This window comes from Abramis brama (genome assembly GCF_963993115.1).
Source record: "Abramis brama genome assembly, chromosome: 24".
Classification (NCBI taxonomy): domain Eukaryota; kingdom Metazoa; phylum Chordata; class Actinopteri; order Cypriniformes; family Leuciscidae; genus Abramis; species Abramis brama.
In genome coordinates, this window is record NC_139986.1 from 23676630 (window position 1) to 23694372 (window position 17743).

General features: G+C 34.3%; 2 protein-coding genes across 7 annotated transcripts in view; one reads left to right on the plus strand and one right to left on the minus strand.

Moving 5' to 3' along the window:
- The window catches only part of pde1ca (phosphodiesterase 1C, calmodulin-dependent a), a 67288-nt gene extending 55021 nt beyond the window's left edge, over window positions 1–12267 (plus strand). The window contains exons 13-18 of one of the 4 annotated variants that reach the window (XM_084102848.1): window positions 1881–1962; window positions 2043–2166; window positions 3392–3564; window positions 4887–5225; window positions 6833–6889; window positions 8500–11684. In XM_084102848.1, the coding sequence (XP_083958974.1) occupies window positions 1881–1962; window positions 2043–2166; window positions 3392–3564; window positions 4887–5225; window positions 6833–6889; window positions 8500–8573 (849 nt within the window). In that variant the 3' untranslated portion in view covers window positions 8574–11684. Of the gene's footprint in view, window positions 1–1880; window positions 1963–2042; window positions 2167–3391; window positions 3565–4886; window positions 5226–6832; window positions 6890–8499; window positions 11685–11791 lie in introns of those variants that run through there. The other 3 variants (XM_084102847.1, XM_084102849.1, XM_084102850.1) reach the window with 3 other exon arrangements.
- A 976-nt stretch (window positions 12268–13243) lies between these two features.
- Window positions 13244–15005, minus strand: ppp1r17 (protein phosphatase 1 regulatory subunit 17). 3 transcript variants are annotated; one of them, XM_084102049.1, is made up of 4 exons: window positions 14777–15005; window positions 13799–13883; window positions 13495–13617; window positions 13244–13399 (listed from the first exon to the last, which is right to left on the minus strand). In XM_084102049.1, the coding sequence occupies exons 2-4, from the start codon at window positions 13866–13868 to the stop codon at window positions 13329–13331; spliced, it is 264 nt and encodes an 87-aa protein (XP_083958175.1). In that variant the 5' UTR covers window positions 13869–13883; window positions 14777–15005; the 3' UTR covers window positions 13244–13328. The 3 variants fall into 3 exon arrangements, with proteins under 3 accessions (XP_083958175.1, XP_083958176.1, XP_083958174.1); XM_084102050.1 differs by lacking the exon at window positions 14777–15005 and adding an exon at window positions 13984–14002; XM_084102048.1 differs by lacking the exon at window positions 14777–15005 and having other exon boundaries at window positions 13799–14119.
- Between the last annotated feature and the right edge of the window lie 2738 nt (window positions 15006–17743).

Sequence of the window (17743 nt, forward strand, 5' to 3'; positions counted from 1 at the left end):
AATATAATAAAAAAAATATATATATAATATGCTTATACAATATGAATTAATAATTGAACAAATTAACAATTAAATAATTATATAGTAATTAAAATATGAATAACTTAAATTATTAACAGTTTATTAATAATAAATAAATAATTATATAATATACATATGGTATTATTTGTTTTACTTCATGTAATGCATGCTTATTTTAATAATAGAAATGTGTCCAGACAGGATAATTTTATCACTGTAACAGTGTGATGAGAATTTTATTTTATTTTTTATTGCATTTAGGTAATTAGAATTTGAGGACAAAATGCCCGTAATTATCTTAAAACTACTGTGAACATGCAAAAAAAATAATAATAATAAGTTTTCTTCCTTTTCTTTTTGATTTGACAAGAATAAATGCTGAATAATTTATACAAAAAGCTACAAAGTAAATGCCTCAAACTAAACTCTAAATGTCTGTGATCTGAATTTAATTTGCCGCAAATCCATCCTAGTTCTTCCTAGAAAGTGCTCATCATTGCAGCAGACCAATACCTTGTAAACACAGCTTTGTTTCCCAGTGGGCCTATAAAAGCCCTGTGCACCCCGACTCCCGGAAATTGTGTTCACAATCAGACTGGAGATTGAGCTTTTGAGTAAGCTCTTGCTATTTTTGTGTGCAATATGCATCGTGAATGGCCTGTGGGCGTGCTGTCTGAAGCTGAGAGCAGTGTCCCGTAGACATCTTTATAGTTCTTCAATCATACAGTGAGCATTCTCTCTCTCTCTCTCTCTCTCTCTCTCTCTCTCTTGCTCTGTCATTTCATCGTCCATATTCCCATTCTGTGGTCATCAGCACTCTGATCTAATCTCAGATTGAGTCTTAATCTTATTTAGCATTCCAAGCCTGTAACGGCCACTGTAAAAATCCCATTAATCTCCTCTAAACATCCATTTCCCGCATTCTAACCTCAACATTTGAATCTCGGCTGCTTCACTCCATTCCATCAGCTTTTTTGCATCTCTGTGAAGATGTAGAAAGTCATTCAGAGTTTTCTTTCTTGTTTGATTGAATATATAATGCAGTAGAGTTCAGTTTCCTTGCTAAATGAAAACGGATCTAATTCTGATATTAACAGTGTGTTTTTCAGACATGATTATCTCTCCAATAGTCCCAAACCAATTAACTTGCCATTGTCTGATTTGATATCTCACCGCTCCCATCTTGGTGTTCCTACAAGAGTGAAATTGAATCTATGATTTATTGACGTTTAGGCTAATAACTGATCAGTTCATTGCAGGTAAATCACCCCACAGAAATTATAATTGTAATTTCAGGGTCAGGATGAAATATCGCTCAGCGTTGCTCAAGGAAATTGGTGATGACCGTGAAAGGTGTGATTTGCAAAACATCCTGTGGAACGTAATTTGTTAAGAGCCTATTTTCTTTAGAGGTCATAGCTTTATTATTTGGCCTAAAGACAATCATAGCAAAGATAATTACAGCTATCGTTTCTCAGGATTATCTATGATATTTGCAAATGAAGTGTTATGGGCTGATTCAGAGGAATAATGAGAATGCAGCTGAGCCGAACACAAGGGATTCCAGTTGAATTGCAATGAACCAAAATCTTTATTTTGTCTGGAATGGTCAGGTACTAAAGGGGTCATATCATGAGAAGTCTAATTTCTTGATCTTTTGAAATAAAAGTCAATATACTATGTAAACAATATGTAAGTTTCAGAACTATTACCCACTTATTGTAATAACTATAAGTACATATTATGTACATAAATAAAGTGCTACCAGAAATGTTCAAATCTATTAAATAACCGCTTTCATAATCAGAAATGCTAACCTGTGCTAATTGGTCCTTGTGCTCTTCTACTTTATGTTACAGGGCGATAAGGAGGCAGAGCTTGGACTTTCTTTCTCTCCTTTATGTGACCGAAAGTCTACCATGGTGGCCCAGTCTCAGATCGGCGAGTGATCAGGCTTGTGTGTGAATTAATAGGACATGGTATGCCCTGTATTATAATGCTGTGTTTCACTTTTCTAACAGGTTTCATTGATTTCATTGTGGAGCCCACCTTCACTGTGCTGACAGAGATGATTGATAAAATAGTGACTCCGCTGATCGAAGAGGCCTCACCGTCTTCTGGCCTGGCCGTATTCAGGCGCTCCAGGTGAGGACAGTTGAATGAGCGGCAACAGCGCTGCACTATTAAATTATTAAAGCTCCATATTTAAAGAACTGACATTCAAAAGTTTGGGGTCTGTATTTTTTATTTGTTTTTCAGTAAATTAATACTTTTTCTCTGCAGAGAAGCATTACATTCATAACAATTTCAAATAAATTGTTCTTTTGAGCTTTCTATTCATCAAAGAATCTTGAAAAATGTATCTTGGTTTCCACAAAAATATTAAGCAGCACATCATATTAGAATGATTTCTGAAGGATCATGTGACACTGAAGACTGGAGTAATGATGCTGAAAATTTAATAAGCTTTAATAAATTATATTTGATAAATATATTCAAATATTTTCAATTGTAAAAAATATTTCACATTATTCCTGATTTTACTGTGTTTTTGATCTAATAAATGCATCCTTGGTTAGCATATTTCAGTCTTCTTTCAAAAACATTAGAAAATCTTACCAACCCCAAACTTTTGAAAGCTAGTGTATATATAAAAATTATTTAAAATCATCCTTCAGTTTGTAGAAACAAGCAAAAGTCATGTGTACAGTAATTAACTTACAACAGAAGTCTATAGAGTGAGGTATTACACACAATACACAGATAAAAAATACACAAGAATTAGTATACATGCTAACATATGATTGGTTTGATAGAGTCACGTATTAGCTTTGTCTATCCAAAATGATATCAAGGTACTTTCATGACCATGTAAAGCCAGTAATTTCACATAACAAAGATAGCAGAAATGGACTGTATACATGAAGCAAAAACCAGCCACAGGAATTACGTACTGTACTTCAGTTTAAAAGTCAGAAATGTCGACAAAATTGGAAATAATTTTCTGTGGTAATCAACGACATGCCGCGGATTCTGTTTTCTCTGTTTACCAATTTCAAAGTCAGTTTCTACAGTGAAATTATATTTTTGTAGATCTGCTCTGATCAAAAATATTGTATCAACAAGATATTGTTCTTGTGGTAAATTAAAACCGGCTCTTGTCAATGAGTAAAAGAGGTTCACAAATCAATCTGAATGAGTTATTAGCAAATTGATCTAAATTAAAAATGAAAACGTCTGGTAAAAATGTATCCTTCGTCAGCTTGACAACTAATGACATTACACTTAAAAGTGATGTACTTTCATATAATCCAAAGACAAACATTTACTAAATAAGCTAAATAAACCATTTCTCTGTGTGTTTGTGCAGTCTGAATAACATCCCGTCGGATGGGAAACGGTCTAGTGTGAGAAGCACTGGTTCGGAGGGCGGCACTTCCCATAACTGCTCCATAAACGCTGTTGAATTTAAGACCTTCAAAGTCACCTGGAATGAGGAAGTGCATAAAAACCGGGAAAAATGGAAAGCACAAGCCGCCAAAGGTAGAAACGCACACACCCCATATCAAGAAAACACTTTCGTATCAAGATAAAGCGAGATGTTGCACTGTAAATTATTAGTGCTGCTTACTACTGGCGCTCAGAATAAGGGTTGGGGATTTAAACAAACCCCTAACACTAAATATTAACATTTGGCTTGTATCTTATGCTGAACATACATAAATGATACATCAAATTACAGCTAGTTTGATGATGGATCCAAGCCATATCTAGAGATCAGAAAATCATTGAGACTAAGGGCAACCACACATCATTCACAATACCTTAGTAAGCAAGATCAAGCACTACTCGTCTTGTAAAAATCTAGTCTCAGAAATATAAATGAATTCAATATAAATAAAAGATTCAAGCTTAACAAAAAACAAGCAAAAATATTCCTAGCATGATTCTTGATCCCCATTTGGCACATGTTTCGTACATAAAATATGTTGTAATATTATATTATGACTGTGGAGTGACGTACGACGTGACCGCAGATCTCAGAGGAACACTTTATCATTAAAAAAAAATGTTTTCTGGCAGTAGCATTAACTTGCTGTCACATTATACATCCTTTTTCATTCATTTCTAGTCATACTTATTCAAATGTAGGAGAGGAGAAAAACAAGGATATTCCAAAAGATTGTTAAACTCTGACCTGTTAATTTGAACAGCGTTTGACCAAAAGAAGATCTATATATCACCGATCAATACAAAGAATACACTGGAGTGGATCATATAGTTTAACATTTTGAATGTATTGTTATTTCCTTTTTGTTATTTATGTACGCTGCCATTCAAAAGTTTAGGGTCAGTAAGTTGTTGTTTTTTTCAGAAATTGCATGGACACATTAAATTGATCAAAGTTACAGTAAAGACATTTGTAATGTTACAAAAGATTTATATTTCAAATAAATTATGTTCTTTTAATGTTTTTATTCGTCAAAGAATCCTGAAAAAAAAAAAAATGATTTCCACAAAAATATGAAGCAGGAAAACTGTTTTCAACATTGATAATAATAAGAAATGTTCAAATCAGCATATTAGAATGATTTCTGAAGGATCATGTGACACTGAAGACTGGAAAATTCAGTTTTGCCACCAAAGGAATAAATTACATTTTAAAATATATTAAAATAGAAATTTAATTAATAATAATGTCACAATAGTACAGTCTGTATTTCTGATCAAATAAAGAGACTTTTTTCAAAAACATTTAAAAAAAAATCAGTATTTGAACATGAATAGTAGTGTATCCAAAACAGAAGCCTGACATATCCTATTGCCCATATTCAGTAATAATGAACTGCATTTGTGTGTGTTAGATCTAGAAGAGAAGGCTAAACAGGAAGAGATCGAGGAGAAAGAAAAGAAAACGGACACAGACACACACAGCAGTGACAGCAAAGATGTTAACACTAAAACAGAAGACAAAATCAACACGGACTCAAGTGTGAATTCTCAAGACAAACTGAAGGAAGACACAAGAGAAGAGAAGGATGCAAAGACAGATCGAGAAGACTCAAGCAAAGCTGCAGTTGATAACAAGGAGCCCAGAGAGGAAGAGGGCAATAAAGACCCAGGGGGGGTGAATGGGGCTCAAACACCAGCGTCTGATGCCAAAGAGCCCAGTGACACGGACAACAGTCTGCGAGCACTCAACGGTGAGTGTCAAAGTTCACAACAGTTCTTTACAATTATATACTGTTATTTGCAATAATATGTTCATATTTTTTAACAAAATGTGGTGCCTTTTGTGTCCTAACCAAAACACCTGTACTGACTGATACTTTAGAGTGACCTTTGACCTTTGATTTACATTATACATGACATAAACTAGTGGTTGACTGATATGGGTTATGATAATGGACAAAGCCAATTTCGATATCTAGAGACTGATTGGATGATAGCAGAAGTAAAAAAAAAAAAGTACATAAATAATAATTAAAAATACTATGTTGAATATTTAACAATATAATATTTAGTTTTTTTTACATTTATATGTGTAAATAATGTCAGAAAATGTTATTGATTTAATTTTAATGATTTAATTTTATATTTCCTAATTAATTTAAAACATTTCTCAAAATTAATTAAAAAAAATAAGAAAAAACAATATTTCAATGCCAATATATCAGTCTATCACTATCATAACCTGTACTATACTTGCTTTACCACTTTTTTCCTTGCTTAACATTGTCATTGTTTGTGTTGTAATCAAGCACTGTCGCATCCAAACTTTTACATGTTGTAAATAATATGGCTTTGTTCTTAATAGTTTTTAGTATACTTGTAGCGCACTCTAATTCTTATTCTCATAATGTGTTTTATACAGAGTGGTCAATGTTGTGTAGTGTATACAATACAATTTATAGTATGCAGTATGGTGTATAGATTGCCATGTAATGTGTAGTTTACTGTTAAGGGCCCGATATACTCAAGGCAAAGTTCTTTTTCATTCTTTGCTTAAAAGGTGAAAAGAAGTTCAAAATACGTGACCAGCGGTATACTATTAGCGAACATCCCAACGCTGCCTACACTGAGTGTGCCGTTTAGATGAATATGTAATGCATGCTTTCATCTCAATAGCACAACACAATACAACAAAAATAACAGTAGTGAGAAAACAGCAGTTAAGAAAGCATATGATGTGAATCTGTTTGCACAAGCTCTGCAATTCGGCACTCCAGTCAAGTCAAGACACATTTACTTATATAGCACTTTATACAATAGATTGCTTTAAAGCAGCAGCTTTACCATATTAAACATAAAAAACAGTGACAGTGTTACTTTTGATTAGAATCTCAACTTAATTTTCTGCTATAATTTTTCAAACTCCTATATGAACTTTGTTTTGGCCTGATTTTGTTCAAAATTATGTCACACCAGTTCATTCTTCGATTTGGCTTGAAGTATATCGGGGCCTTTAATGTCCTCAAACTAGTGTACTAACTACTACTTACTAGTTTGTTACTCTGTAATGTAGCTTGTATTGTGGTTTGAAAGCACTGTGTGCTACAGTATTCTGAATTCTGTATATGCATTTATGTTCATCTTTTACTGTAGCTAAAAAAACAACAACTAAGGGCACACTTGACAAATTCAAACAAAAAACAGAGAGCAATAATGCTGTTAAATAGATAGTGTTGCAGGCGAAATGGGTGCTTATGTCAGAAAAGCGCTCGTCTTTTCTTTTGTTTGTTTGTTTGTTTGTCTGTTTGTATGCCCTAAGCGGACTCGGTTAGTGACTCGTGTCTTATCTGAATGTCAGGAAACGAGGAACTGAACTCACCTGACAGTGACGACAGTGAAAGCAAGAGATCAGACGGTAACACCATCATCTCTTTTAACTGCTAATGGCATCACATAGTGGCTGAATCCTAATTTATACAATGAACACTGTGTTCTAACGACTTGCATAAATATGTCCACGCTGAAAACCAAAATTACTGCAAATGAGGACATATCTGATGTTTTGACCAATGAGATTTCACTGAGGGCGGAGCTACCCTGATCATTATGACAGTGGCGCACAGATCGTCTTGTTCTTGGTTAGAACTAAAACTTAAATTATTGAAGAGCTTTTATTGAGTTTTTATTGTGTTGCACATGGTTAGGACAGAGTGTACTACACTGACTACAACATCATAAAATTGCACTCCCATAATGCATCAGAGAAACTATCACCTTGGGAGTCACACTGGTCCAAAAAACATCCATGAATACAGTCCTCTAAAAATCTAATGCAAGTAGTTTGTTATCCAGGCACCTTTAGCATACTTTTTTCAACATTATTATGATTTTGGAGGTAGAACAGATAGTATGTCAATTGGGATTCAGCCGCTATCTGCAGGAGAGTCACTTCAGGTTCATTTCCTCTCATCAAAAAACCCCACATTATGTCGGTTTGACACCTTCATGCATTTTCTTTCACCTCTGCATTTCTCATTCTTGCAATAGTTCAAAAAGGAAACCATTTACTCTGCTTGTGTTGTTCCAAACCTGTATGACTTTCTTTCGCTGCATTTAGTTGATCAAAAATAATTGTATAAATGCAAGACTTTTCTATTTAAATATATTTTAAAATGTAATTTATTCCTGTGATCAAAGCTGAATTTTCAGTATCATTACTCCAGTCTTCAGTGTCACATGATCCTTCAGAAATCATTCTAATATGATGATTTGCTGCTCAAGAAACACTTATTATTATCAATGTTGAAAACAGTTGTGCTGCTTAATGTTTTTTTGGAAAACATGATACCATTTTTTCAGGATTCTCTGATGAATAGAAAGTTCAAAAGTACAGTGTTTATTTGAAATATACATTTTTTATACATGCATTTCTTTACTGTCACTTTTGAACAGTTTAATGCGTCCTTGCTGAATAAAATAATTAATTATAAAGAATATTTTGAACAATGGCGTATTTTGATTCAAGGACCTTTATATATTCATTTAACTGGAAAATAAGACAAAAAGTACTTGTTCAGGAGTGCTTTCAAACATACTGTACCAAATCAAGATCCATCGTCCAAGATATAAAGTCAAACATCATTGTTTGCTGCATGTCCTACATGACTAATAGTTTTCCGTGCTTTCTTTGGAGCTTTTAGTCCCACTTTTGTTGTATATAAGAACAGCCAAGACATTCTTCAAAATAACTCCTTTTGTGTTCCACTAAAGAAAGAAAATCATGTGGGTTTGGAACGACATGATGATAGAATATTGAAGTATCCCTAAAAGTCATAATGAATTCAGCAGCAAACAGTAGATAAGGAGAAACCAGTTCATTCATCAAATTCATCAAAATAAGTTCAATTCCCTCCATCTGAGCTCATGGCATGAGAGTTGTCGTATCGCCTCATTCCCCTGTCAGACATCAGTCAGAGCTGGGGAACAAGAGCTCTAAATGTGCCAAATATCTGCTCTCCTCTGCAGACTCTGAAGACGAGCACAGTAACTGTGGGATCTCCTCGTCTTCACCGGCAGAATCTGCACCTGATGCAAACTAGCAGCTCCATTTCTGCAGGACTCCAAACCCTGTGCTATGCTGTCACCTGGTGGTTCTTTTTTATTATTCATCTTTTTTTCTTTTTTGAGGATGTTTTCTTTCTTAAAATCACATCTTTCTGTCTCTGATGGACAATCTTCGTATTCGTTTTTTAATTCACATCCGACTTTTAAGGATGTTTGCCAGCTTTTGGTTCAGAGATGCACAAGGCCATCAGAGAACTGAGACTTTGTTAACGCAAAGAGACGTGCGGTGGGTTTTAGAAACTCTTGTCGCACATGAAGACGACTGTGGAAACCATCCCTGATGTTCTTCCTCCGGGGACGGCGCAACATCTGGCAACACCTGCACAGACGGTGAACGGAGGGAGAACTTCAGTCCCTCACATCACCTTCAACGCGGTCAAAGAATGTCTGCAGAACTAGTGTTCATTTACCTCTTGTTTTTATCATTGTTATCATTGCTAGTTGTGGATTTGTCGTCCTGTTTTGATGTTGATACTGTACGGTTTCCATCACCTGTGTCCTCTGTACATATGCTTTTCAGGAGCTTCTTGTGATTGGGGGGTTTGGATCGTTAGTTTAACGATCCATTATCATTTACCAATGTCACTTTGATTATAGAAGATTTTTTCAACTCATTGAGTACACAAATAATCAGTTCTGTCACAATACAGTGTAATTTTGATAGAATATTCAAATGATGTTGTCATATGTGATTTGCACAACACACATTTATATCAGCTGGATATTGTGAAGTTCAAATTGTTAATATTTAGTACATTATAATTTTTAAATATATATTTTTTTGCATTAAATTGAACAAATACTGTAGAATTTTGAACCCCACTGTATGCATTTAAAAAAAATCTGATTTTCTTATATGAGCCAAATCTATTGGGCCAATTTTTTTTTTCAACCCTCTGCAACCATTGTCGTCTCTTCGAGACCTTAAAAAATGTAGTAAATGTACTTATTTTGACATTAGGTTGTATTTTGAATTCTCTTCTATTTTTGTATTTGATGTATATAAAATATTATATTATTTATGAAGTGTTTATAGGGAAATTTGGTATGAACAATATAGATGAATTGTTAAAGGGTGTACTATTCATGCTTACTCAAATCTCTGAGAATTGACAGAGATAAAAAGGGATTTTTTTTTTAATCTGGTAAATGAAGAATTAGAATAAAGTATGAGCACGAGCATCTTGATGTGTTAGATGCTGCATGCTGATATTAGTCTTTAGTTCACTGTCCTAGCGAGGTATTTATGTCTCTGTCTGTGCCGGCCATCTTCTCAGAGTGTGTCACACACAGTATAATGCGCCTGTTCATGTGAATCTTTCTGTATATTAGTTTTATAAAAACTAATGTAGAAATGTAGAAAACAAAAATGATGTAAAACGAAAAAAAAAAAAAAGTAAAGGCCTCCTAATATAGGCTGTTATAAATAGGCAGCGAAATCCTGTGTAAATGTCTCTGTTGCCTCAACCAAAGATGATTATAATGTCTGTACGTCATTTAACTGGAGGTCACTGCAAGCCATCATTCAATGCATACTTAGAAAGAAAGATAAAAAAAGAAAGAAGCGTTATTGCCTTAAATCTGTTATTAATTCCTGATCCTTGTGAGTTATTCTCTGTTGTCATTTGTGTCGTGTTCATCTTCCTGTTTAGTTGTCCTTGGTTCTGGGTCATGAATCATATCTTGACCTTTTTTTTTCTGTGTCAACGTTCTCTTCAGATCTGAGAGGGGTTTTTTTACTGGAAAAGTTCAGTCTGCATGTTGCTCTTCACAGCTGTGCTGCTGAACTTTGCAAAGCTCATTTGATTGGTTGATACTGTGCCATTATAAAATATGAATATTATATATGATATTTTTTTTTTTATGCCCCTCCCCTTCTGTTAAATTTCCACACACTCTTAAAAACAAAAGTTCTTTATTGTCATTGATGGTTCCATGAAGAACCTTTAACATCCATGGAACATTTTCTTTGGAATTTTAAAATGTTCTTCACTCTAAGAATAAAATGTTTGGTTACACTTTAGAAATTCTACTAACTATAAGTAACTTTGCAACTACATGTTAACTAATTCTTATTAGAATATTAGTAGACTGTTAGGTTAGGGTTCAGGTTAATAGAATAAGTTAACATGTACTTGCAAAGTTACTTATAGTCAGTAGAATGTCTGTTGAAGCAGAGAGTCTACTAATAATGACTGCTAGTTGACATGTTGCAAAGTCACTTATAGAATGTCTAAAGTGGACTATCGAAATAAAGTGTTACCAAACGGATCCTTTAAGAAGTGCTCACTGAAAGGTTCTTTGGGGAACCAAAAATGGTTCTATGGTAAACCCCTCTTTTATTATTTGTGATATGTTGCTTTATGCAGAAATCAAGCATGTAGTGAGAGTTGTGATACTAACAGATGGAATATGATAGCCTACATATCATATCAGTCCTTTTTAACCTTGTTTAGGCTCAGAATGTGAAATTATTTAGGTGAACTGCTGTACATTTATAGAATATTGAAGTTGATGAGTAAATATGGCACAATGAGATTCTGCCTTAATGAGTGTTTACGTCGGCTTTGTAGTAACTGTCACGTGTTCAGCTTAGTTGAGTACATACGTGTTTGTCAGGAAACCTCTGTTTGTGTCAAAACTAAGCTATTTTTTATTTATTTTTTGGGTTTGAAATCCTCACGTACAGTGTCACTTCACCGTCACTCAAACACAGAACATTTTCATAAAAGAATATTCCGATCAGCAGTACATGAATCATATGGTACTGTGCAGCCATCTGTTGGCCATCTAGTGTACTGCATCACTGCAGTCAAACATTCTCTTAGACATTTTTATATACACACACAACTTGTTTCGTTTACCTTTTTATTACTTACCAGTGTATAATTTGTCATGAGATTGTATTTTATCTTAATTTTGTTTTTTGTTTTTTTTCTACACTAATGTTTGTTGATGCATTCATTACTTTTTATTTCAAAAACAAAAATATCAAATCATTAGGCAGGTGTGGTCATGTGATCATGCTTGTTTCAATGCTCCTTAATTGCACTTTTGTGACAATAAATCTTTACTCAAAGGGCTCAGATGATGAGTTTGAGTCTTTATTTTTGGTATATTTGACCTTTGTTTTTAAATGTACAGAAACGAATAGTTCGGCCTCCTCGTTAAGATTCTTCTCTGTTTTTTGCAGCTACGACCCGCCGCAAATACCACCTGGTCAGATACAGTAAAAAACCCAGTTACTGTGCCAAGTCCTACTTGCCCTCCCGCCCACAGAAAGAGGACAGCAAACCAGCAGACCCCCGTAGCAAGGCCAGACATCTCCAGAGCATCTCTCTGAGACGGGGGAGGTGACCCTGACCCTGACCCCACCGATAGCACTGCACACACTTCAGGCTGCTTTACACACAGCAATAGGTCTGTTCTGCAGTGATGTTGTAGTTAAGGGATGTTATTTCAGTTCAACCCAAAATTAAAAAAAAATATATATATATATATATATATATATATTTTGCATAAAGACAATACAACAAGATTGTTTGCATTGTGAATTGTTTGCATCTTTAAATATATATATACTGTATGTTTTATGAATGTTTTATAATTGTATCAACATTTTTTAATATTTATGTTCAATATATTTAGCACTGGGCAACAATTAATCGCGATTAATCGCATCCAAAATAAAAGTTTGTGTTTACATAATATATGTGTGTGTACTGTGAATAATTATTTTGTATATATAAATACACACATATGCATGTATATATTTAAGAAATATTTGCATGTATATACTGTATATATATATTTATACATAATTTATATGATATATAAATATTTTATATATAAATAACAAATTTTTCTTAAATATATACATGCATGTGTGTGTATTTTTATATATAAAATAATTATTCACAGTACACACACATATATTATGTAAACACAAACTTTTATTTTGGATGCGATTAATCGTTGCCCAGCACTTGCTGTATATATAAGTATATATATATATATATATATATATATATATATATATATTTATATTTATTTTTTATTTTTTTTTCAATAATTTATTTTAAACCCTGGTGGAGTACACGGCAAGTCAAAGCTGCAAAAACAGCGATATATAGATACAATGTTGATACAATTATTTTTTACATATTTTTTATTTATTTAAATCAACATTAATTAAAGGCACAACAAATACTAACATGATGTATGAATACTTTTCCTTTTTTTGTATTACCATAAATAGAATTAGGGAGCAAAACCTGCTTAATTGCAAAATATAATTTCTTTCCCAGCCCTCAACCTTGCTTTTTGATTTGGGGGTGAAATATGACCTGAACATGTTATTGACAGGTTTCTTGAGATTTACCTTAATGTACTGTAACCTGCTGTACAAACATTATCTTATACTAACACACCTGTACATGTACCACTATATTGATCATCGCTTTCAGAATAAATGTATTAGTTCTGCTGGTCAATTTAGACAGACATTGTTTCTGCTATGAATGATGACCAAATTCACACTATTCCAATATGTATGCTGCAATATTGTAATTAAATGGGTGTTGTTTGCTTCACTCTGAGTTGTGTTTCTACAGCATAGCACTGAAATGACGACATGACAAATATCTGCAAAACCTACATTTAATGAAGGCTCAGTCAACGATCAAAAACAACACAAACAACAGTGAAAACCGAATGTTTTGAACACACATCTACTTCTTCATCTCCTTCTCCTCATCCTCCTGATGAATCATTCGAGCCTCTGTCTTCATCAATCTCACGCCTGCGAAAGACAAACGCAAGGAACTGAGACAAAGAGACAGCGAGAGGTGGATGGAGAGGGCGTGAGGGTGAAAAGATGACAGCGAGAAGTCTTGCCTGGTATGAGTGGAGGGCTGTTGAGGACGGGAGTGTCTTTCCTGCGGGGTTTCTTCTGTCCCAGTTTGTCCTGCTGATGTTCCTCGGAGCCGTGCTTCTGATTGTCCATTTCAGCGTTCCCATCTGCAGGAGAGCATTTCAGAAACAGGTTCACAATCATTGGTTTGTATGTATCAGTCAGACTGTCGCCATCTGCCATCTGGATGCTGTTGACCTCAATTTTGACCCTTCCAATGTCATTATGTATTTCTTTTCCTTAAAAACATTGTGCATGCAGATATACATGCACAAATGCGGTACTTACAGAGATGTTCGTGCATGGTGAGTGTGTGTTCGGCTTTGTCTGAGAGTGACCTCACACAGTCAGTGGACATGCTCCCCACAGCAGTCTGTTCAGGTATCAGATAACAGCTCGTGTTCAACACACACACACACTCATGTACATGACAAAGGCTCTGTCATATTTACTGGAAAGCATATTTAATGGACCTGGGAATGGTAGCAAACTGATTCAACAAAAGCAGCTTCTCGCTTCACAAAATGATGATCATGTTATTGGTGTTTGGGTTCTGAATGTAATATGGTTAATTATGTCATTGCAAAACATGATACTTAAATGCATCACATTAAATTAACAAGAAACATATTCATCACTCATTATATGTTACCATTCATTTTTCAAAGAAAATAAGTACTTTCTCCAACTATACATGATGACAAAAACAAATCTGCAATATTTGCATTTCAGGCTCAATTAGCAATTAAAAATAACATCGACAGCAATGGAAAACAGGTTTTCCACTTTCTACTTTTAATTTAAGGCATTTATTTGAGCACTGATGAATATTAATATTGCATTTATTCAAATGCAATGTAAGATACTCATTAATAATATTTAAAAACATCACATTCATATGTATAAGACATAATCAAAATATCTAAATATAGAAAAAAAGAAAAGAAAAATATCTTGCTTCATTTTGATTTAAATCATAACACATCATAAATAGCCATATATCTATGGGATGTACATTATATAAATAATAAAGTATATTTTAAAAATATTGCATATATATATATATATATATATACACACACACACATACAACACTTTAAAATACCCTCTGATACTCTTTGAACAGTCTCTAAACACACTGAATAAACATTGTAAACATTTTTACTTATTTAAATATAATATAATGTATTGCTAAAATATTTTGAAATGTATGTAGATTCAGAAAAAACTAAATAAGCGTATTAAAAAAAAGGGAGAGGGCCTTACCTCGGTGCAGCAGAGAGATGGAGCAAGTGCAGGCCAGATCAGAGACAGGGGTTATGTACTTTAGGAGGAGGGGCCTCCATTAGAGCCTGTTGTCATGGTGACAGGGGCCCTTGTCATGTGTCAGTCATCTCAGCTTCCACGAGCGCACGTCATCGAGGTAAATGAAACTACTTCAACACTTTCTGCAGTGATTTAAACATGTTGGAGGTGAGGCTTAAGATGGATTGTGTTAGACTGTAGACAGAATGTTATCAATGCAGCGATTCCCACTAAAAGATTTGCTTTTGATCAAATCATTCTACTTCATAAATAATAATATTTAAGATAACAATAAACCATTTCTGCAATTTTCGACGCATCCACGCTCTCATTACGAGCACAATGGAGAGCGTGAACAAGAGAAAATGAATAATAATAGAAAACAATGTGGACATATTGTTTGCTGACAAGGCTTTGATGTCTTTCTATTGTCCTCTGATGTGAATGGTGTTTCCTCCTCCCGTGTGGAGTGTGTATGGAGAGTGTGTGAAGTGGTTTTGTTGATTTTGAATGCACTTCTCTACCCAGTTTAAACACGACATTCATATTCCAACGCCACATAAGTAAAGGGAGCGTCTGCCAAGAACATGAATGTAAAAGTAAAAACCTGGTCTAACTAAATAAGGATACAGTGTGGCACTTTACACATGATCCCTAAGCGATGAAAGAGCAGTTAAACATGGCTCATTCTCACGAAATGTTTAAATTCTGAAACTTTATTTGACTAATTTACCCTAATTTACTGTGTAGTACAACGATTTTGAAGGAATCTTTTACATTTCTGACATATTTGAGGAAGTAACAACGACGCGTTTTTGATAATGTTTCAAACAGGTAACCAGTGTAGTCTATGTGATACGCAGGTAGCCTATACGCCGTATACCCACTAGAAAAGACCAAGGATTTCCGTATACCCACTTAAAAAATCGTGAGGATACTTAACTTCGTTTTGTGTCAGAACTTTCACATTTTCATTCATAAATTCACCCCGTCAGTGTTTGCGAAGCGACACCGAATCGCGGAATCCAGTCACAAATGGAGCTTGCTAAGCAGAACGTCATCACGGAATTTGGCTATTTTTGAATTAATAAATCAAAAGTAGGGATATGATATGGACTAGTGTCTGTGAATATTAAAGTTAAAAGAGACTGCAATTGTTCTACGCGTCTCTGGGAATGAGCGCTCAATGTGTGCTCCACTACGCACACACAAACACACACACACTGAAGCACGCGTGACTCACGCTCGTGGTGTTTTCAGCTTTTCGCTGTATTGAGACATGATGTAGGATAGGATACACATGTGCACTTTCATCGCAGAGCTGCTATGAGAGTCAATGCACGAGAATTTCACCATTTAATTTGACAAAACTATCGTCATTCATTCGTTTCATATAGCCTACACATAGAAACTGTATATGTCTTCAAAACAACCTGTCAAAATAAAAGTTCGGTATAACTTGAAGAAATTATAACAGAAATATATTACTATTGCACAGTAGAGTATACTTCAAGTAGGCCTAATAATAATAATAATAATAGTTTATTAAAACACACAGAAACTCAAATGTCTACAACCCACCAAAATAAAAGTTTGGTCTAACTCAAAGAAATTAGAAAGAAATTGCACAGTAAAATGAATTTTAAAATTATAATAATAATAATAAAATCTATTAAAACGTTATTTTAAGGGAATATCACACAAGTTTTCATACATGTTATAATTTAAACAGTAAACTTGCCAAAACAATAACACCTTTTTTTCTTTCTTTTTTTTTAAACACCATTTCTAAAGGTAAATTTGTATTTGTGCCTATAATGTTTCATTATTTATTTATTTTTATTTTTTTGAAAATTGTCAGCTGATAAAACCTGTGCTTCAGGGACCATATTCATATAACATCTAAGGCTAAATGTAGCTCTTAACTGGCTAAATTAGATGGTGATTAACACTAAACAGTAGAAAATCAGTCCAGTCTCCCCAGCTGTAAATGTCATTGGCTGTTAAAGTCTTGTGTTGCTTATAATAAATTGACATGTTGATAACACCTAATACTTCATAATGCTCTCAATTTCATGTCGATGCATACTGTATGCATTAGTGAGTGTGGTGGTGCTTATGGGGTGACGCTCTGGGATGGGTGAGTATGAGGCGGTATATTACAGTATACTCACTACAAAAAACTAGACTACACCACTGCAGGTAACGTATGCTAAGTTTCGTATAGTAGCTAACTGTTCAAGCCAGTTTAAGTTAGCTCTGTTGCAGGGCAGAACAGTTAATATTTTTTAAGCAAAAAGTAAGTTTTTGATAAGACGACTGTTATGACTAATGTGTGAATTGTTACGCCACAGTATTTAGTCAATTGTGAATTCTATGCCAAACCACTGTAACAGCCTTGAAATGGTATTGGTTAGTAGCTAGCTTATAAGTTTAACTTTTAAACTATAGTTAAATACCAATACTATATAAGCTGGCTACTGAGAAAGCAATACTGTAGACCACTATTATAAATATTAATGCACTTTAATTATATGGACTGACTCTGCCACTGTCTATGATGATTCCCCATTGGGAAAATATGATTTATTTTGAGTTCACCAATGTTTTTAAACTTTATCTTTATTTATTAATATTTTTAAAAGTACTGACATTTTCAGCAGCAAACGACACTGTTTCCTGAGATCGGTCCATAACTCTCGGAAAGCGTCTCAGGAACCATCAGATCACCGTCCAGTCAGACAGGAGAACCAGCACTGTGTCGTCCACTGGAGGAGAAAGGAAGCTCTGGTTCTTCAGGAGCAGTTTCCTTATACGGTCAGTGCAGCACCACAATGAAGTGAAGTGGTTTATTACAGACAAGAGATAAGGAAGGAGAGGGAAAGAGAGCGTAGGGCTACTGGGAGGAGGCTCGTGCTACATAAGAGA